The sequence below is a fragment of the Babylonia areolata genome, chromosome 31 (genome assembly GCF_041734735.1).
Source record: "Babylonia areolata isolate BAREFJ2019XMU chromosome 31, ASM4173473v1, whole genome shotgun sequence".
NCBI lineage: Eukaryota > Metazoa > Mollusca > Gastropoda > Neogastropoda > Buccinidae > Babylonia > Babylonia areolata.
Window position 1 is genome coordinate 11,638,363 of NC_134906.1, and position 17,913 is coordinate 11,656,275.

The 17,913-nt window shown below is 41.3% G+C and overlaps 2 protein-coding genes across 2 annotated transcripts in view; one reads left to right on the forward strand and one right to left on the reverse strand.

The window, feature by feature from the left end:
- Nucleotides 1-806: 806 nt before the first annotated feature.
- On the forward strand, nucleotides 807-1,430 carry LOC143276169 (histone H1-delta-like). The gene has a single exon (XM_076580595.1). The coding sequence runs from the start codon at nucleotides 807-809 to the stop codon at nucleotides 1,383-1,385; it is 579 nt and encodes a 192-aa protein (XP_076436710.1). The 3' UTR covers nucleotides 1,386-1,430.
- A 5,433-nt stretch (nucleotides 1,431-6,863) lies between these two features.
- LOC143275891 (eukaryotic translation initiation factor 3 subunit G-like) overlaps nucleotides 6,864-17,913 on the reverse strand; it is a 13,235-nt gene continuing 2,185 nt past the window's right edge. Inside the window, exons 3-10 of the mRNA XM_076580213.1 lie at nucleotides 17,105-17,199; nucleotides 16,178-16,237; nucleotides 13,827-13,931; nucleotides 11,558-11,689; nucleotides 9,572-9,737; nucleotides 8,207-8,340; nucleotides 7,448-7,554; nucleotides 6,864-7,052 (exon numbers count right to left, since the gene is read on the reverse strand). Coding sequence (XP_076436328.1) covers nucleotides 7,034-7,052; nucleotides 7,448-7,554; nucleotides 8,207-8,340; nucleotides 9,572-9,737; nucleotides 11,558-11,689; nucleotides 13,827-13,931; nucleotides 16,178-16,237; nucleotides 17,105-17,199 — 818 coding nt within the window. The 3' untranslated portion in view covers nucleotides 6,864-7,033. The remainder of the gene's footprint in view (nucleotides 7,053-7,447; nucleotides 7,555-8,206; nucleotides 8,341-9,571; nucleotides 9,738-11,557; nucleotides 11,690-13,826; nucleotides 13,932-16,177; nucleotides 16,238-17,104; nucleotides 17,200-17,913) is intronic.

The window sequence follows — 17,913 nt, forward strand, 5'->3', positions numbered from 1 at the left end:
GCTGTGTATTGAGAATGAATAACCGACAGGTTCAAATCTGGAAGGTCGACGCCATTGTGAATCGTCCAGAAAAGTCTCTGAAACGTGCCTTGAAAAAACGTCCATAAATAGACCTTAAACTCATGTATCTGGTAAAATCAAGAAAACTTCCTATTTACCTGGTCAAATATTATTAAAAGGCAGGGCAGTTGTTTAATTTCAAACGCAAATAGCTGAAAACAAGCAGTCGAAATATTCAGTAAGCGTAAAGAGAGAATGGGGGAAATGACGGGCGGATTCGATTTTGTGTTTTGTGGTGCTCAGAAAACAGCTTTATACTCGCTCCATACTTCTTTCCGAGACAAACAAATTGTATTAATGAATAGTTTGAAGTCCTTTGCACTTGTTAATAACATATTCACACTGACAGCATCGAGATTCTGAGTGAAATTAATAATTTTGTGCAACGAACTCGTTTCAGCTGGTCGTTAACTAGATATTTTTTTCAAGATTTCTTTTCACCAAGAGTAGATACATTCTCACTACATGGATCAAAAGAAAGGCAAATTATCGACAATTCCGGTGATATGCTATATATGGGTGTTCTTATTGTTTTCGGTGAAATAAAAGCCCTGAAACAAACACCAACAAACACAATTTTGCCAAATCGAGGCCTCGCGAGGGCCAGTTTGCTCGCGGCTGCGCGGCGCTGGCTTTGCAGTTCGCTCGCGCTGTATAAATTGCGCTCGGCCACCGCGATTTTCATTCGCAGTTTTGTTCAGCTAGCAAGCAGATCTCTCCGCCGTCCAGCTACAACGCTCTACACCATGTCTGACGCCGCACCAGCCCCTGCTCCTGCCAAGAAGGCCGCCAAGCCCAGGAAGCCAGCCAAGCCTGCAGAGCACCCCAAGTACAACGTCATGATCGCCGCCGCCATCACCTCCCTGAAGGAGCGCGGTGGTTCCTCCCGCCAGGCCATCCTCAAGTACATCATGGCCAACTACAAGGTGGGCGTTGAAGCCACCAAGATCAACGCTCATCTGAAACTGGCCCTGAGGGCTGGAGTGAAGGCCGGCACCCTGAAGCAGGCCAAGGGCACTGGAGCTTCTGGCTCTTTCCGTCTGGGAGAGAAAAAGGTGGCTGCTGCCAAGCCCAAGAAAGCCAAGAAGCCCAAGTCTCCCAAGAAGGCCGCTGCCAAGAAGCCCGCTGCCAAGGCCAAGAAACCTGCTGCCAAGAAGGCCAAGTCTCCGGCCAAGAAGGCTGCTGCCAAGAAGCCCAAGTCTCCAGCCAAGAAAGCGGCCAAACCCAAGAAGGCAGCCAAATCTCCAGCAGCCAAGAAGGCAGCCAAGCCCAAGAAGCCTAAGACTCCCAAGAAGGCTGCTGCCAAGAAGCCGGCCAAGAAGTGAAGTCCAGCTCTTTGCCTTCCTCCACCTCCGGCCAGGGCCCTTTTTAGGGCCACCCTTCTCTTCCCAAGAGGGTTGGACATCTCGTTGCAAAGTTGATAATTTTGTCTCTTCCTCTCTCGTGCGTGAGGCGTTTGACATGACGCTTTTTCATTTAGAGATACTGTTGACATTTTAATCAAGTAACTTCTGTAAATAATACACAAGACTGCCTTTGTTGAACACTTGACTTTCCTACTAGAAGGCTAGCGAGTTGTGTGTGTGTGTGTGACTGCAAATGGAATGGCAGTGCTCGTGTCGGCTTCAATTCACTTTATATGTGAGCTTCAATTCACTTTTTATATGTGTGTCTTCTATGTCTAGGAATATTTACTTTCAACATGCATAAAACAATGCTTTCTTTTTAACACATGTCTGCCTGCAATATTCAGCACAAATGACCGAAAGAAAATTTTAAACAATAAAGACTCTGAGTTCGCACACGCATTTGTGTCAGTCAGGGGGGTGGGGGTTCAAATGAGTTTGATCTGACACTTCTTCATCCAAAAGTTTACTTGTTTGACTGGATTTGAGAAAACCAATTTCTGTCTGGCAGGAGAAAAATTTATTGATGCAGAGGGTGAAGTTTGATCTAAGCATTTGTTTCTTATTTTGCATTTTACATTCTTTGCGAGGGTGTCTGGTAACTTTTATAACTTGTCTTTTATCAGGCTACTGTAAACTTTTTAGATGGGTTGGAGGGAGCCTTAGATCATTGGGTGTTTTTTTGTTTTTGTTTTTTTGTTGTTGTTTTTGGTTTGTTTTTTTACTTAGGGGTGTTTTTTTACTTAGGGGTGGGGTTGTTAGAATTAAATCTCCCCCACCCCCACCTTCTTTTAACTTTTGTTTTTTGCTGCTGGTATTTTGAGAATACTTAAATTTCCCCAAAGACAGGCCTGGATTTTCTGTTTGAATTGTATGTGTATTGGGGAGGGTGGTTGGGTTGGTTTTATTTTTGAGAACTCGACTTTCCTCCTTCCAAAGACTAGCAAGTGAAAACTGAGTATGGCTGCCTACATGGCGGGGTAAATAGTTATACACATAAAATGTTATATGTCTGTCTGAGCGTGTATGTGTGCATGCCTGAAATATGACTGAATGACACAGGAAACGAATGATGAGCGCCCAGTGGCAGCTGTCAGTTGGCTCTACCCAGGTAGGCAGCCTGCTGTGCAAATGACCCCGTGCTTGTAAAGCGTAGCTTGGTCTCTGACCAAGAATAGATGCTATATAAATATCCATATCAATCAATCAATCAAAGTGTGTGTATGCGCATACAGTTTGACCAAGCGTATTCATGTCTGCTTGCTAAAGGCCTAACTGCCTGTGAGTGTGTGTCGTTCATGTGCTGGCAGATTCAAGTTTGTTTTAACTCACAAGAAGCACAGAAGAATGCATACAGTTGCTGTGAATGTCCACATTTGTTGCAAGAGAATTACTTCTGTTATGTAGAAAGAAGATCACACAAAGCAGAAATGTCTGCTGAAATTTCTTTGTTTTTGACAGTGTGTTTGTTTGCTGGCTAATTAGTAATATTAAGTGCATGTTAAAGGTTTGTGTGTGCATGCGAACATGCAGGTGTGCACTCTTTACACCAAAAATATTTTTTTGTGTGTGCACATGGGCATTCTAGATATTTTCCTGTGTTAACAGCTGTACTCTTTCTGTAGTCAGTTTTGTTAACTTCCACTTTTTCATCCACAATATTTTCTCAGAGAAATGAAGTCATGATGTAACTACAAATAAAATTATGCAGAAACCACACAATGATAAGGAAAAATTACAAAACAAATTTCTTTAGTAGCAGGTGTATCAATACTAATAACATTGGAAATTTTTTTAAAAGTTGACCAGAAGGAAAAAGAATGAAAGAGAGAGAGAGAGAGAAAAAAAAGGCTCAATGTTAGCTTTCTCTCTTTCAGTGGTAAACTTTCAGAACTGTGAAATAAACAAATTCTTTTAACCCTTTCACCGCCAAGCTCGCATTTATGCACAGGCGTGGTAGAGGACCCATGTCACTGAAAGGTGACTATTCATTGGTTTGTTATCCATGAACCTACTGCTCTTTATGTTCGGTGGTGGGATAGGCCACATTTGTTATACACATCGCAGGGGGAATCCCCAGCTATTCTTAGCCATTGTCTTTTCTGTGTTTATACCACAAGGAAATTTTGTACCCTAAATTGACTGGCGGTGAAGGGGTTAAAAAACTGTCATCGGGCATGTGTTGTTTTACCTGTTCTATCACATTTTGAATAATATGGTTGCTGAGTGGATGGGCTGCTGGCCAAGGCAGCAAGAGCCCCAGGTTCAAATCTCACTAACCAGTGCTCTCCACCCAACTCCCGCACTACAACTTGAACATGGTCTGGGTGCTAGTGTTTCATATAAAACGATATAGAGGTTGTGTATGCAGCACACGCACAGGTTAGCTGAATCCTCTTCATTTCCTGCGACACACAATGCCACCATCTCCACTGCTGGCTGTCTTAGGAAGCATTTGTATTTGTCTTTCTTTTTATCACAACAGATTTCTCTATGTGAAATTCGGGTTGCTCTCCCCAGGGAGAGCGGGTCGCTACACTACAGCACCACTCATTTTTTTGTATTTTTTCTTGTGTGCAGTTTTGTTTTTCCGATCGAAGTAGATTTTTCTACAGAACTTTGCCAGGAACAACCCTTTTGTTGCCATGGGTTCTTTTACGTGCGCTAAGTGCATGCTGCACACGGGACCTCAGTTTATTGTCTCATCCGAATGACTAGCGTCCAGACCACCACTCAAGGTCTGGTGGAGGGGGAGAAAATGTTGGCGGCTGAGCCGTGATTCAAACCAGCGCGCTCAGATTCTCTCACTTCCTATGCGGAGGCGTTACCTCTAGGCCATCACTGCACCAGTTCTCTCAATGAATATTGTATTAAACAATGAGACTGAGAGCTATTTTGCCATTGTTGTGATGTGTTAAACATCAGTTATTCTGCAAGACATGCTCCTTTTTACGTTTTGTTCTCAAGAAATTTTCACCCCCTGCCCTTGTCTTGCATAAGGCACAGTTTAAAAAAAACACCTAAACACTACCCATTAGAAGTATGCATCCAATGTTGTTAAAAAGAACCCCATGAAGGCCAACATCAGCCCTGTATGTTTTTGTGATCATTTATTTTTAAAGGTAGTGACATTAACTTCAGCAGCATCAACATTTGCGGACACCAGTTTGATTTATCCTGCCTGGAGGTTAAACTACATGACTGAGCTCCTCGGTAGTACAGTGGTCAGTATCCCTGCCCGTCATGCGGGAGACTGGGGTTAGAATTCCCCGCTGGAGAGATTTATTATGGAAGGTGGCAGGATAGTTAAGACACTTTTAACTCACTTAGTACGGACAGTCCTCTCTTCTCCTCTACACAGACCTCTCGGATATCCAGTGGGTGTCTGAATGACCCAACCTTTAGCTTCCGTCGTCAGAACTGTGGTATTCTTTGTCAACATTCACCTCTTCAGTATAAGAGTGTTCCACTTGCAATATTTTGATGATGGTAATTGGGATGAAACGCTGTTAACGTCGTCTCTTTCGCCATTCGTATGGAGAGAGTTAACTGCCGATGCAATAACCTTGAGGGTCTAGGTTCAAATCCCAGTTTCGCCCTTTCTCCCAAATCGTGTTTCGTCACAAGGATGAAGTGATAAACCAAGGTTCCATGTACAAGTACACACTTGGGGCACTGATAAAGAACCTACAGCAACGTAAGTGTTGGCCTTTGGCAAAATTCTACGGAAGAAATCCATCCTGATTGGTACACATATACATTTGCATGCACTCAAGGCCTGAATTGGTGCCCTGGGTTACGATGCTGATCTGCCATCTGCTTAGCGGATGTAGTGTAGTGTATATGGATTTGTTCAAGAGCAGTGATGCTTCCTCAAGAAACTAAAACATGACTGAGTGTGATTTCCTGATTTCCACGTGTCAGAATGAAGCCAAATTGTAAACTGTATTGTTAACTCACTCAGTACGGCCAGTCCTCTCTTCTCCTCTACACAGACCTCTCGGATATCCAGTGGGTGTCTGAATGACCCAACCTTTAGCTTCCGTCGTCAGAACTGTGGTATTCTTTGTCAACATTCACCTCTTCAGTATAAGAGTGTTCCACTTGCAATATTTTGATGATGGTAATTGGGATGAAACGCTGTTAACGTCGTCTCTTTCGCCATTCGTATGGAGAGAGTTAACTGCCGATGCAATAACCTTGAGGGTCTAGGTTCAAATCCCAGTTTTGCCCTTTCTCCCAAATCGTGTTTCGTCACAAGGATGAAGTGATAAACCAAGGTTCCATGTACAAGTACACACTTGGGGCACTGATAAAGAACCTACAGCAACGTAAGTGTTGGCCTTTGGCAAAATTCTACGGAAGAAATCCATCCTGATTGGTACACAAATACATTTGCATGCACTCAAGGCCTGAATTGGTGTGCTGGGTTACGATGCTGATCTGGCATCAGCTTAGCAGATGTAGTGTTGTGTATATGGATTTGTTCAAGAGCAGTGATGCTTCCTCAAGAAACTAAAACATGACTGAGCGTGATTTCCTGATTTCCACGTGTCAGAATGAAGCCAAATTGTAAACTGTATTGTTAACTCACTCAGTACGGCCAGTCCTCTCCTCTCCTCTACACAGACCCCTCGGATGTCCAGTGGGTGTCTCAATGACCCAACCTTTAGCTTCCGTCATCAGAATTGTGGTATTCTTTGTCAACGTTCACCCCTTCAGTGTAAGAGCCTTCCGCTTGCAATATTTTGATGGTAGTAATTGGGGTGAAACGCTGTTAACGTCGTCTCTTTCGCCGTTCGTATGGAGAGTTAAGAGCCAGGTTTCACTCTTTGAGAGACTCTACTGTGTCTGTAATTGGCAGTCTAAAGTTTTATTGATGCTACAGGTTCCGAAGGTTATGAATGCCATGTTGTTCGAGCTTTGGACTTCTATCACTGTAATGCAGGATTCATGGTTTGAATCCAAGTAACACCTGATGGGTTCTGTTCAAGAATAGGTTTTTCTGCTTTATGAGATTTTCATTTGTATGTGTTTGTGTGTTTCTGCATGACATGAATTTTACGTGTGTGTGTGTGTGTACATATAGATTGTCTAAATCCCATGTGTAGATGATTATGTGTGTGGAATATCATTTAATGTGCAAAAAATCATATCCACACGTTATTCACCAATGCCAGTTTTCAGAGTGTTTTGGAAACATGAAGTTAATAAATCAAATATTCCTTTATTTACACACACACACACACAAGCACAAATCTCAAAAGCTGGAGACAACACCGACTTTTGTTTTCTATGAACATTTGGCACACACACACACACACACACACACACACCACAACACACACAAACACACACCATGCCATCCACGTCAAACAGAAAACAGTACACAGTTCAGCCTGATACCCATGTATCACACATTTTAATTTCATTTTCACGAGTCCCTTTCATCTTTATACACTGATGGTGTTTAATTTTCAGCCGATGCTGGTGTTTGATGATCGTCCACAACAGGTACTCACAGACAGCAACTTGCTCCGCAATAAAGTCGCTCACAATTTCTTCAACTACTGCTGTCCCGAGGGCCTGCAAAACATAAATTGACAGATATATATCATATAAATATAAGAAACAAATTTTTTTCTATGCCTGCAAAATATAAGTCAACTGACTGATAAGTAATAGAACAGCATGTTGTAGAAAGCCCCTGGTGAAATGAGAAATGAATAAAATAGTATGGCATATTACAGAAATCACCTGGTGAAAAGATGAATAAATAAAATGGTACCGCATGTTGTGGAAGTCTCCTGGTAAAAAGATGAATGGAAAAAAAAAAAACCCAATAAAAATATAAATACCTCTCAAACTGGCAAAACAAAATTCAAATAGTGGTAGCAGTACAGCAAATGACCCCCCCCCCACCACCTCCCCTTCCACTCCACCCACAACCCCCACCCCCAAAGAGAGAAAAACACACTCACTTTGCCCATTCTACATTGAGGATAAGATGATCGTAGCCGAATCCCGACACGCCAGCTATAGCACGCGCTGCGTCCTCCCTCCTGTGGAAGTTGATGAATGCAAAGCCCTGCACACAAAGGATCATTTCACGGTTATTTGTTGTTTGTTGTTCACAGTTTTTGCTTTTTAACTCAGTTATGTGTTGTTTATTATTCCTTATTTGTTGCTTATCGCCCAGCGTACTATACTGGGCCATAGCAGCAATTTAAAACACTGTCAACATTGATCCTATAAAACCTATAATAAATAAATAAAGAAGGAACTGAAAAAAAAGAAGAAAAAAAACAAAACCATCAGAAAGAAAATATAGACAAAAGTAACCTGACTCATGCATGTAAATTTTGTACATGCAACATTGACCATTTTATCAATTTTTCATCAAACAATTATTTTTAAAAAGAAAAAAAAAAAAAAGAAAAATGAAAGAAACTCCAAAACTTCAACACACAAAGTTCAATATCCCCACCCCCTAGTCCTCAAAATTCCCTGAGAAAAAGAGAGCTTCTTTTTTTCTTTCTTTAAAAAAAAAAAACCCCAAACAATTGAATACTTCTTTCTTCTTCTTTTTTTTTTTTTTTTTTTTTTTTACACAAAATTGTCTGACACTAAACACAATCACATTTAAGTTCTAAACTTTTGACACACTGATAAACACCTTTATTTTTGCCACACACACTACCATGACACATGGCTGAAGCTATTCGGCCTTCAGTTCTGACCTTGCTCTGTCCAGTGACCTTGTCCTTGGCCAGGTAAATGCGCGAGATGGGGCCAAAAGGTCGGAACAACTCCTGAAGGTCAGACTCTCGCGTGTCCTCTGACAAGTTGGTCACACGGATGGTGGCCGCCTCATCTGCAACAACAAAAATCTCAACAATGAAAGGAGCACCAAACAAGTATTTCCTGTTGTGATAATAATAATGAAAATGCGAGAAACATCAACACCAATATTTTCCTTTCTTTCTCTTGTATAAATGCTGATAATGCACAGTAAAAACTCCAATGTTCACTTGTGGGATTTTGCCTGCATGGTTGTTTTTTACCCTGCCATTTAGGCACCCATACTCCCATTATCAGGTGGGTTTTTTTCCTTCCTTCTCAGTTCTCTTTACAACCCTTTCGATTCAGAAAAGCTTAGTATTTGCAATATATGCTTTGGGTTGATCAGTACATGCTAAAAATGTGTAACTAACAAAAACAGATAGAGGAAGAAGATTAGATAAATCAAACAGCCAAGAAACTGTTGCAAGTAAACACATAATACAGTACAGGAATACCTTCCTGCAGCTAAAAAAAAGCACACAACAAAAACAACTGCTTTCAATGCATCCAACATATGTCTGCAGAACCTACAAGCAGAAACAGTGGGGTGGCAACGCCTAGGTAGTGAGAGAATCTGAGTGCGCGGGATTAAATCTCACACTCAGTCACCACCCCCACCCTCCACTAGACAATTTAGTGGTGGTCTAGATGCTAGTCATTCGGATCAGACAATAAACTGAGGTCCCATGTGCAGCATGAACATGCCGCCCACAGAAAATCCAATGGCAACAAAAACACTGTCCCTGGCAAATTTCCTAAGAAAAATCCTGGGGAAAATAAAAAAGGTGGCACTGGGGAGTGCAGCCCAAATTTCACACAGAGAAATCTACTGCGACAAAACTATCTCATTATAGTTTCAGTTGTCAATTTCTCAAGGAGGCATCACTGCGCTCAGACAAATCCATTAAGTAATACACTCCACCACAGCTGCTATGCCTGACAAGCAGTATAACCCAGTCAGGCCTTGAATGCAGGCATATCGATATTTATACACCTATCACAGTGGCTTTCTTCTACAGATTTCTGCCAGAGGACAACACTCTTGTTGCCAAGGGTTCTTTTTCAATGCGCCAAGTGCATGCAGCTCCGAATGACTGGACGCTCAGTTTGATTTTCCAGTCAGTCTCGGGAGAAAGGGCGAGACCAGGATTCAAACCCAGGCCCTCACAGACTCGGCACTGGTAGATGAACATCTTAACTCAACCATTCTGTCACCTTCCTCAATACAAAGCAATAGTCATTTCACTACAAATCACACTGACCTTTCCTCTGGTTGGCCATGGACTCTCCTCTCCCCTTGCTGGCCCCGTCTCTCAGGCTGGGAGGGACATACTTGGAGCCCCCGGTGGGCTTGGGACCTGCGGCAGCGCCACCTGTAGTGGGTGCCGGAGCCTCTGAAGGCTTCCGCTGCTCCTCCGTCAGTTTTTCCTAGGCACACATTGTATAAGAGTCAGTCGTGTCCCACTGTGGCCATCAGAACAGCAGGAGGCGGCAGCTGCTGTCCTGACTATCTGGGCTAGAATTGGATTAATGTGGAGACTGTCTTGCCCTGGTTACATCCACTCTCTTGGCCAAGAGGGCTTTGGATGGTCTCCAAAGGCCAATGAGCCCCAAAGGCTAACAGCACTAAGAGCCAGTGCCATCTTGCCTCCTAGTTTTTTTTGAGTCATAGTCCACAAAAGAGTAGGATGTAATTTTCACTGCAGTGGAGCAATCACTGATCTACAGTTCTCACTTTGCAGTTTGGTCTGCACATATGCATGTCTGAAAATGTATGTTTACGTGCCTGTGAGAAGGGTGTCTTACCAATCTGCAAGGTCATCATACATCATATGTGGATACAGAAAGAGCAGATGGACGCTTTAAATATTTGTTCAGAAGTTTGTGACAAGGGTGTGTTACCAATGTGCGAGGTCATCTAATGTGATACAAAAAGAACAGAAGCATTTAAAGTTTAATCAAAATCATGTCTTGTTTCGTATGTGAAGAGCACACATATACAAAGATCCAAAAATTTATAAAGTGCATGTGCACTTGGAACACACCCATGTTTACAAAATCAATGACAAATCAAACTGGTTCCGCACATGCACACAGACACACACTGCATGAAGCTACAGTCACTTCCTCTGCCCTTGTGGGCTGCGCCTCTCATGTTTATTTGTATGTATGCACAAGTAAGCTTTTATGTGCACGACCATTTACTGGTGTAAGCATGCTGCCAGCTGGGCATTTTCTTGATGACATAATCCACTGAACACCAACATGGATCTCTTATGTGAGCATTAGCTCTTCTGCATGCATATAATCACACACACGAAGGGAATTCAGGGATGAGCACGACTGCGCCCATTGTTAGACCTGGGAGATCAGAAACGTTTCCACCCCAAACCCACAGGGTGCCATGATCAGGACATGAACCCTATATCCTCAGACTGAAAGTCTAATGCTTTAATCACTCAGCTATTGTGCACATAAAAGGACAATAACATTCCTGAACAAGTTCATATGCACGCACATGTACATATACATACACAGCTACACAAACAAACAAATACATAAAAACAGTCTCCATAGTACAGACACACAGTCACTACATGCAAACACACTCACACGACTTCACCACCATCTTTCATCAAACACATAACCAGCACAACACATCACTTCACAGACAGCACATGGAAGTATCCCTACACACACACACACACAACACACAACCCAACAGTCGAAATCATGAGCTCCGGGCCTGGGAGAGTCTCTTGCTGAGTCTCAATCCCAGCATCATGATCCCTGCCTTCGTGGTATGGCACACGAAGGCATGGAACCCTGCGCTTAGGCACCCAGCGAAAATCCGACCCCCAACAGAGAAAGGAAAGACAGGATCGACTTAGAGGCAGAAAAAAACGAACAAATCGAGGGTGCCGAGTCGAATCGAGTACACAGAATGTAAGAATACAATAAACACAAGCCGCATGCAGCAAAATAAGGCCAAATGAATACGCTTAATAGCCAAAAAAAGCGCAAGACGAGACAGAGCGTAAACCTGACAAGATGGCGTGGAGAGCCTTGGCCAAAGGAATGATTCAGCGCTTATAGCTTTTAGAGGCGTTTGATTGGCTGAGAGCGGGCGGGCCCGTCTTTTCACTGTTAGCCGCGCGAAATTTGGCCAAGCAGAGCAAACCATAGGCCTAGTTTGCATCCGTTTGACATGGTACAGTATATGACACCAAACCCATATTTTCTCTTACCTGCAATGGGGCCAAGGTATCTTTGTAGGGACACTTGGTGGTCCAGTGGTCACCCTTACAGATTCGGCACTGCACGATTTTCTGGTTCTTCAGTTTAGCCAGTGGGTCATCGTCCTCGTCCGGTTGTTTTTGCTGCAAACACATTACGCAAATTCTCAGTGAAAACATACCACACATTGTGCACAACACACATTCTCAGTGAAAACACACCACACATTGTGCACAACACACATTCTCAGTGAAAACACACCACACATTATACACAACACACATTCTCAGTGAAAACCTGACACACATTGTGCACAACACACATTCTCAGTGAAAACACACCACACATTATACACAACACACATTCTCAGTAAATGCATACCACACATTATACACAACACACATTCTCAGTAAATGCACACCACACATTATACACAACACACATTCTCAGTAAACGCACATAAATTTTCAGTGAAAACGCACAACACACATTCTCAGTGAAAACACACCACACATTATACACAACACACATTCTTAGTGAAAACACACCACACATTATACACAACACACATTCTCATTGAATGCACACAACACAAATTGTCAGTGAAAACGCACAACACAAATTCTCAGTGAAAACACTTAACATACATTCTCAGTGAAAACACACAGCACAGAGTTAAAACTCACAACACACATTCCAGGTGAAAACACACAACACACATTCTCAGTGACTTCCTCATCTCCTAAATTACTGGTATCCGCACTTACCAAAACAGCAGCCATATTATTCTATCATGATACAAAAATAAGAAATCTGTTTAGGGGTTTTCTGCAGAAACCTAATTTGAGGCTGTCTGTCTGATCACTATGGAGTAGGGGCAATGACAAATGTCCTGATGGGTCTGCCTTGGAAGCAAGAGAAACTGTGTGTGAGCAATCCAACCCTACACTCGCCAGAATTTTCTTCCCCTCCACAAGATCTTGAGTGGTGGTCTGGATACTAGTCAATCTGATGAGACTAAGTGCGTTGGGTTATGCTGCTGCTCAGGCATCTGCTTGGCAGATAAGGTGTAGCAGGTATGGATTTGTCCGAACGCAGTGACACCTCCTTGAGCTACTGATACCGATACTGATGAGATGATAAACTGAGGTCCAATGTGTAGCATGCACTTCGCACATGTTAAAGAACCCATGTCAATAAGAGTTTTCCTTGGCGAAATTCTGTAGAAAAAACTGCTTTCACAGTAAACCAAATAAACTGCAGACAGAGAAACGAAAAAGCAAAGGTTGGTGCTGCACTGTGGCGACATGCTCTAACTGGGGACAGCAGCCTAATTTCACACAGAGAAACGTGCTGCGACACACAAAAAAACAACAACAAAAACTGCCAGAGAAGACCCTGGTCTGCTGCCATGTCACAACAGCACAATGTCCAGTTATAGAGTGGCTTCTGTGGTCTTTTCAAGACGTGGAAATTATGGCAACATACATGGAAGTAGATGCATACCAGATGGTACGAGTCTTGCATTCACAAACCAAACCTGCCAAGTTTCTCTGAAAGAAAAATTCCAGGTGCTGGATGATTCAGGAATCTGCTATTCTGCTAGTCATAGTTCCTCCGTGCACAGTGCATCTCAAACACTTAGAGGCTGTATTGCTCCTAAAACAAAACATTTTTTGTGTGTGGGGGCAGTGGGGATGAGGAGCATAATACATTTATTTTATTTTCATTTCAATGTAACTGCTTATTTTGAACTGATTCTTTACAGTATTCTCTGACCAATCAGTTGTATGATTTGTGAATCTGCATTTGTTTCTTTCAAGAAGATTTTAACAACCAGGGTGTGGCTGTGTATGGGGGGGGGTGTGTGGTTGGGGGGGGGGACTCAAAATGAGTACTGCCACTGAAACAGTGCAAAATGATAGGGAAGTGAAGGAAAAGGAAATTTTCTTCCTAAAATTACGTTTATCTAACATACTAACCGTGACCCACTAGCGCAGACTCTGGCAGGGGTCTGACATTCCTGTCATGTGCAAACTACTATCCGCCTATGCGGAGAAAACGAAAGTAACTCTGAAATAACACCAGGTTCTGCCAGTCCCTGTCCTTCCCAAAGTAAGGAAGTTCACAATGATCAGTGTGCACGCAGCCTCTCTCTCTCTCTCTCTCTCTCTCTCTCTCACACACACACAGTGCACTTTACCCACTCACACACAAATTCAAACATACAGAACGGACTGCACTCGCACACACACAAAGCACACAGGGATACCAACCCACCTCACTGCTGCTGACAAACTGCATAAAGATTTCCTCAGAAATCACAGTGTTGGCAGGGTTAGGGCCAGGGGGGTCCCTCTCAGCTGCACCAAACTTCTTCCAGGTCTGAAAATAGGAGCATCATGGAATGATTTGTGGTCTTAATGGAATGAGTGTCACATGACATGTCAACCTTTTTCTGTGTGTGCGAGTTCTTCAGCTGCATGTAGCTGTGCTTCATATCTCACTCACTTTGCAGTTAGCACGCCGACTGATCTCATAATAAAAATGTCAAAAAATGCAAACACTATCTAACAGGTAACATCAAACATACTCATTCCTCTTACACTAAAATTAATACCATAGCACAACTGGTCCTTTTACCCAGATGACACTAATTTTGGAGTCTTATACCATGTTGACACTAATTTCTGTGCTTGTACCATGTTCACATTAATTTTGGAGTCTTATACCATGTTGACACTAGTTTTGGAGTCTTGCACCATGTTGACAATAATTTCGGTGCTTGTACTATGTTGACACTAGTTTTGGTGCTTGTACCATATTGACACTAATTTTGGAGTCTTATACCATGTTGACACTAATTTCTGTGCTTGTACGATGTTAACACTAGTTTTGGAGTCTTATGCCATGTTGACACTAATTTCAGTGCTTGTACCATGTTGACACTGATTTTAGTGCTTGTACCATGTTGACACTAATTTCTGTGCTTGTACCATGTTGACACTAATTTCAATGCTTGTACCTTGTTGACACTAATTTCTGTGCTTGTACCATGTTGACACTAACTTCAGTGCTTGTACCACACTGACACTAATTTTGGTGCTTGTACCATGCTGACACTAATTTTGGAGTCCTGTACCATGTTGACACTAATTTTGGTGCTTGTACCATGCTGACACTAATTTTAGAGTCTTGTACCATGCTGACACTAATTTTGGTGCTTGTACGATGTCAACACTAATTTTGGAGTCTCATACTATGTTGACACTAATTTTGGTGGTTGTATCATGCTGACACTAATTTTGGTGCTTGTACCATGTTGACACTAATTTTGGAGTCCTGTACCATGTTGACACTAATTTTGGTGCTTGTACCATGTTGACATTAATTTTGGTGCTTGTACCATGTTGACACTAATTTTGGAGTCTTGCACCATGTTGACACTAACTTTGGTGCTTGTTGTACCATGCTGACACTAATTTTAGAGTCTTGTACCATGTTGACACTAATTTTGGTGCTTGTACGATGTTGACACTAATTTTGGAGTCTCATACTATGTTGACACTAATTTTGGTGGTTGTATCATGCTGACACTAATTTTGGTGCTTGTATCATGTTGACACTAATTTTGGTGGTTGTACCATGTTGACACTAATTTTGGTGGTTGTATCATGTTGACACTAATTTTGGTGGTTGTATCATGTTGACACTAATTTTGGAGTCTCCTACCATATTGACACTAATTTTGGTGCTTGCACCATGTTGACACTAATTTTGGAGTCTTGTACCATGTTGACACTAATTTTGGTGCTTGTACCATGTTGACACTAATTTTGGAGTCTCATACTATGTTGACACTAACTTTGGTGCTTGTATCATGCTGACACTAACTTTGGTGCTTTTACCATGTTGACACTCATTTTGGTGTCTGTACCATGTTCACACTGATTTTGGAGTCTTCTAGTTCTACCATGTTGACACTAATTTTGGTGCTTGTAACATGTTGACATTAATTTTGGAGTCTCCTATCATGCTGACACTAATTTTGGAGTCTTGTACCATGTTGACACTAAGTTTGGTGGTTGTACCATACTGACACTAGTTTTGACATTAAATTTGGAGTCTTCTACCATGTTGACACTAATTTTGGTGTCATGCACAAGTACCATGTTGACACTAATTTTGGCACTTATACCATGTTGACACAAATTTTGGAAGTAACAAAGTGTTACAGCTGATGCCAGGATGAAGTCCACAACATAAATTTTCTGTTTGTAAATTAATGCTCAGAATGTATGCGTGTGCCTTATAAAACAGAGAAAAATACAGACAAAATCTCATATATAAGCATGTATATATGTTTGTTTTTTTATCATTCTGGGTTGACTGGCTTTAATTCTAATTCCTCCAACTCTTTCTTACAAGCTATCTTACTTCTTTTTTTTCTTCTTCTTTTTTTTTCTTTCAAGAAAACCTGATAACTGAACACAACTTCCAGTGTCTAATACAACGCTGAAGTAGAAATCATTACTTGTTTCATTAAAAGTGATTATCTTTGCAAAATACATATGTTGTAAATTACAAGGTGCTTGATCGCCATATAATCAGAAATCAGTGTAAAGATTTACCTTTCGCAGAGCTATAGACTTGGACACCTTCAGGTTCTTAGTCTGGTAAGTCTTCACTGTCTGAAAAGAAAAAAGCAAATGAAATATGCATACTTTTTAGACTAAGTATATAAAAGAAAACATTCTATTGCAATTCAATCACCAGTAGACTTAAAAACACCACCACTCAATCTCTCCCTTCACACAAAAATAACAGCATATAATACACGCTAAGATACCCAGTAATGGTTTTATAAAAACACCAAATAAACTTTCATTTTATAACTAATTATCATGGAGTCTGTGCATTTCAAACAAACCTTCAAAAGACTCAAGTCAATCCAATTCTCTCCTAATTCAATTGGTTTTTTTTGTGTGTGCGTGTGCTTTGTGCATGCATTTTGAATGTTTTGTGTCCTCTCAGAATCTGGTGACCCCGATCAACTGACCCTTCTACTGATATTATATTCTATATAAAATTGATTATAATGATACAAACACATGTTTGACTTTGTCACTCATGCCTCAATAGCAGTAATGGTGCATTACGACTTTTAACACTGACAGGCACAGAGAACAGATTACAGGGAGAATATATATGTATCTTATCTTAAAACTATGGGGGTGAAACATACACAGAACAATACAAATGACACTTAAATGTGTCTGTCTAAAAATCAGGTAATCATCTTGTATTTTCAGAATCAGAGTCAATTAAAAAGAATAATATAATAAAACAGACTCAGATCCACATAACAGATATCGTATTTTCAAATTTACATGATATAAAAACCGCCAATCAACAAACATTTCCAATGCCCGAATAAATCATTGCAACTTCAAAAGCAACAACAAACTTCAATCAATGTCGACAATAAAAAAAATAAGATATTCTTAAACAAAGGTAACATACAAATGCAACAGAATAACAAACATTACAAAATTTACCTTCACAATTTTCCCTTCTTCATTGTATTTATATTCTGTGATCTTTTTCAATCCTTTCTTCTCGTCATATTCCTCAGTGTTTGGAGGCAACACCCCTGCAAAAGGAAAAAAAACCAAATAGATCAACAACCTGGAAAAGGATTTTCACAATACATAACAGTAAATTAAATGGAATGAAAATAATACAACGACCAGGATCCTCAGAACCACACCAACTCACAAAAGCAGCATCAAAAACAAAAGCGTCAAAATATGGAAGAGACTTATAACACTTATTATTCAACAGAGTAAAAGCACTAAAAAGAGAATGATAAATCAGACCACTCAGTGTTCCCAATGGGCCTGATTTTTTGAGGGTCACTGTGACCCTTTGACTGGAATTTTTGAGGGTCATTGTCACATTTCTGAGGGTCAACAGGAAAACATACAAAAAATCAATGAAGACAATTGTACAATGAAAATGAAAAGAAACCCACACCTTCTCCAAACAAGGACATTCGAAATGCTTGAATACAATGAAAACACAGTCAACTACTTATAATGAGCACATAACCATACTCACTACTAATGAACACACAACAGCGTTTGCCTGCATCGGCAAGGGAAGTTACTCTAACACGTTTTTGGCCAGCTCAGTTTCGTCTGCTATGCACTAGCCTAAGCTTAGGCCCACGATGCGTGCTTCGAGGTTTTCCTGGAAGCCGTAAGATGCTTGTTAGTTACAGGAAAAAGTGTGCGTCACATTGACGCACAGGGTAAAAATTTTGTGCGTCAAAGTTGTAAATCTGTGCGTCATTTACGCACATATG